The following is a 2,882-nucleotide window of genomic DNA, read 5'->3' as shown; positions in this document are numbered from 1 at the left end:
TAATGACTAATAACATGATAATTGTTAAAATATATATAATTATAAGAAACACGTACTGAAGATACTTCTCTATCTCAGGGCTATTGTATAATAAGAACCAATGAGCAATATCACGAAGTTCCTGTGACATCTCAACATGCTTTCTGATTTGGCCAATAGGACGAGCAGTTTCGGTGAATATTATCAAACCTTCACGACGGACTCCATAATCTTCATTTCGTGCATCTCGATTATGCACGGTTTCAATCCCTTCAAGGTACATTGAGCAAAAAGTAATGCACTCCTTGACAATGTAAGCCTCTGCAATAGAACCTTCTGGTCGAGCTCGATTGGTGACAAACTTTTTCAAAGATCCGAGAAACCTTGAAGAGATAACCAATTACGAGTATGGTTAGGCACACAACATAATCTATACCTTTCATTTGAAAGTACAATTTTAGAAATTACCTTTCAATCGGGTACATCCACCGATATTGCACAGGTCCTCCGAGAATAGTCTCACGTGGCAAGTGAATGGCCAAATGAACCATCACATCGAAGAAGGCTGGAGGAAAGATCTTTTCAAACTTACATAGTATGAGTACTATACGTTCCTCTAATTTCTCCATTTCACTTCGTTTCAGTGTCCTTGAGCATAGATCTTGGAAGAAGCTACCTAACTCAAAAAGTGCTGTACTGATCTCTTTATCTACGTAACCACGCATCCCAATAGGAAGAATCCGTTGTATAAGTACATGGCAGTCGTGGCTTTTCAATCCTGTTAATCTACCATTTTTTGCATTTACTGATCTCGAAATGTTTGCCGCATACCCATCTGGATACTTGACTGATTTCAAGAATTCAAAGAAACCCTCTCTCTCTTTAGGGGTCAATGAGAAGCTGGCTCGCGGCTTCACATATGATCCATCGGGATTTGTTGTCAACCACAATTCTTTCCTTATATTCATGTCTTCTAAATCCATTCGTGCCTTATCTGTATCCTTGTTCTTTCCATCAATTCCCAACATCGTTCCAAAAACATTTTCACTAAAGTTCTTCTCCACATGCATGACATCAATGTTGTGTCGAAGCCTCCTTTTCTTCCAATACGGTAGCTCATACAAGATGCTTACCTTTGTCCAATTTGGGTTCTGACGAGGTCTTTTCCTGTTGCTTGGATGTTTTCCATATGTGACACCCGTCACGCTGCCCAATTGTTCTTCAATCTTTTCTATCGGTATCACCAAAGATCTCTTCCGTTTTTCATGCTTGCCATTATATGCTCTACTCTTTCGCCTTTCTGGGTGGTCATCAGGCAAGTAACATCGATGGTTACTGTACGCAGTCTTACTTCTTAAAGATTCAAAATATGGTTCATCATTGCAAGTGTAACAAGAGTAATGACCCTTTGTTCTCCATCCAGAAATGTCACCAAATGCGGGCCAATCATGTATCGTCCACAGCAAAGCTGCATGCATGCAGAAAGTCTCACCAGTCGAGGCATCATAGGTTAATGTACCATTTTTCCATAATTCATTCAATTCTTCCACTAAAGGTCTCATGTAGACATCAATATCAATTCCTGGTTGTGATTCACCAGGAATAAGTAATGACAACATGAAAAATGGGTCCTTCATAGCCAACCACGGTGGCAAGTTGTACGGAATGAGTACGACAGGCCACAAACTATATGAGTTATTCATATTTCCGAAAGGGTTGAAACCATCAGTAGCCAACCCTAGCCTCACATTCCGAGGCTCCAAGGCAAATTCAGGATGTTGTGTATCGAATTCCTTCCACTCATCACTATCTGCAGGATGCCTCAATACACCGTCATCTAGACGTTTTTCCTTGAACCATTTCATATCCTCGGCTCTCTTTCTCGACATGTATAACCTTTTCAATCTCGGTGTTAACGGGAAGTATCGAAGAACCTTACGAGAGATCTTCTTACCTCTACCATGATTTGTCTTGTATCTAGAAGCCTTACAATTTGGACATTTATCCAATGTTGCATTCCCCTTCCAAAAGAGCACACAATCGTTTACACAAGCATCAATGAGCTCGTATGACAAACCCAATTCACGTAGTATTTTTTTAGCTTCATAAGCTGACTTTGGAACCAAATTATCCTTCGGTAAAAGTTTTGTTAAAAACTCTAGTATCATGTCAACTGACTTATTACTCCAATGGTTTGTTACCTTCATATTAAGTATCTCGATGACAAATTTTAACAAAGTATAATTTGTGCAACCTGGGTACACCTCACGTTTGGCATCATTCAATAATTTATCAAAAGTGCGAACCTCCTCCTCTTGAGTTGTATTAGTTGATTCCCCTCTTATTCGATCTTCCACTAAGGCATCAATACCTCCCAAAACCTCATTGCCCTCAACGGGTATATCATGATGATAAGCCTCGTTTGATTCACGGGGTTCCCCATGCACGTGCCAGATAGTGTAAGTTGGAATAATCCCATGTTGCAGCAAATGAATTTGGACAATTTGAAATTTTTGACGAACAACATTCACACACTTTCGACAAGGGCACAAAATTTTACCATCTCGATCGATAACCGCCATTGCAAAACGGAGAAATGATATTACCCCATCATTATATGCCCGACTTATCCTTCCATCAACTGTGCTACCTAATGCAATCCAACTCTTGTCCATGTCTAACTATGCCGAGTTAATTAAAGTTAGGTGAATAGGACAAATTTTATATAGAAAAATATATATATATATTTCAATTAAAAAAAATTTCAAGTCCAATGATGATACCGAGTTATATAAATTACAACCACACATAAATCAATTGAGAAAATAGCGAAAGCAATTTAGCGTAAACAGAAGAAGTATTCACAACCAAAACATAAACCACAGCAAAATAACCATCAATAA

General features: G+C 38.8%; 1 protein-coding gene across 1 annotated transcript; it reads right to left on the bottom strand.

Annotated features, from left to right (window-relative positions):
* Positions 1 to 868: 868 nt before the first annotated feature.
* LOC145802485 (uncharacterized) lies at positions 869 to 2,654 on the bottom strand. Its single transcript, XM_082895210.1, has 2 exons — positions 1,006 to 2,654; positions 869 to 890 (listed from the first exon to the last, which is right to left on the bottom strand). The coding sequence occupies exons 1-2, from the start codon at positions 2,652 to 2,654 to the stop codon at positions 869 to 871; spliced, it is 1,671 nt and encodes a 556-aa protein (XP_082751336.1).
* Positions 2,655 to 2,882: the final 228 nt, after the last annotated feature.

This window comes from Camellia sinensis, chromosome 11, assembly GCF_055761805.1.
Source record: "Camellia sinensis isolate YWXY chromosome 11, ASM5576180v1, whole genome shotgun sequence".
NCBI classification, from domain to species: domain Eukaryota; kingdom Viridiplantae; phylum Streptophyta; class Magnoliopsida; order Ericales; family Theaceae; genus Camellia; species Camellia sinensis.
Note: the sequence above shows the minus strand (reverse complement) of the source record. Positions and strands in the feature narration are given on the sequence as shown.

Coding starts and splice junctions, on each gene's coding strand:
- LOC145802485 (XM_082895210.1), bottom strand. CDS start 2,654: ATGGACAAGAGTTGGATTGCATTAGGTAGCACAGTTGATGGAAGGATA. Junction 891..1,005: donor GAAAATGTTTTTGGAACGAT/GTTGGGAATTGA, acceptor TCATATGTGAAG/CCGCGAGCCAGCTTCTCATT.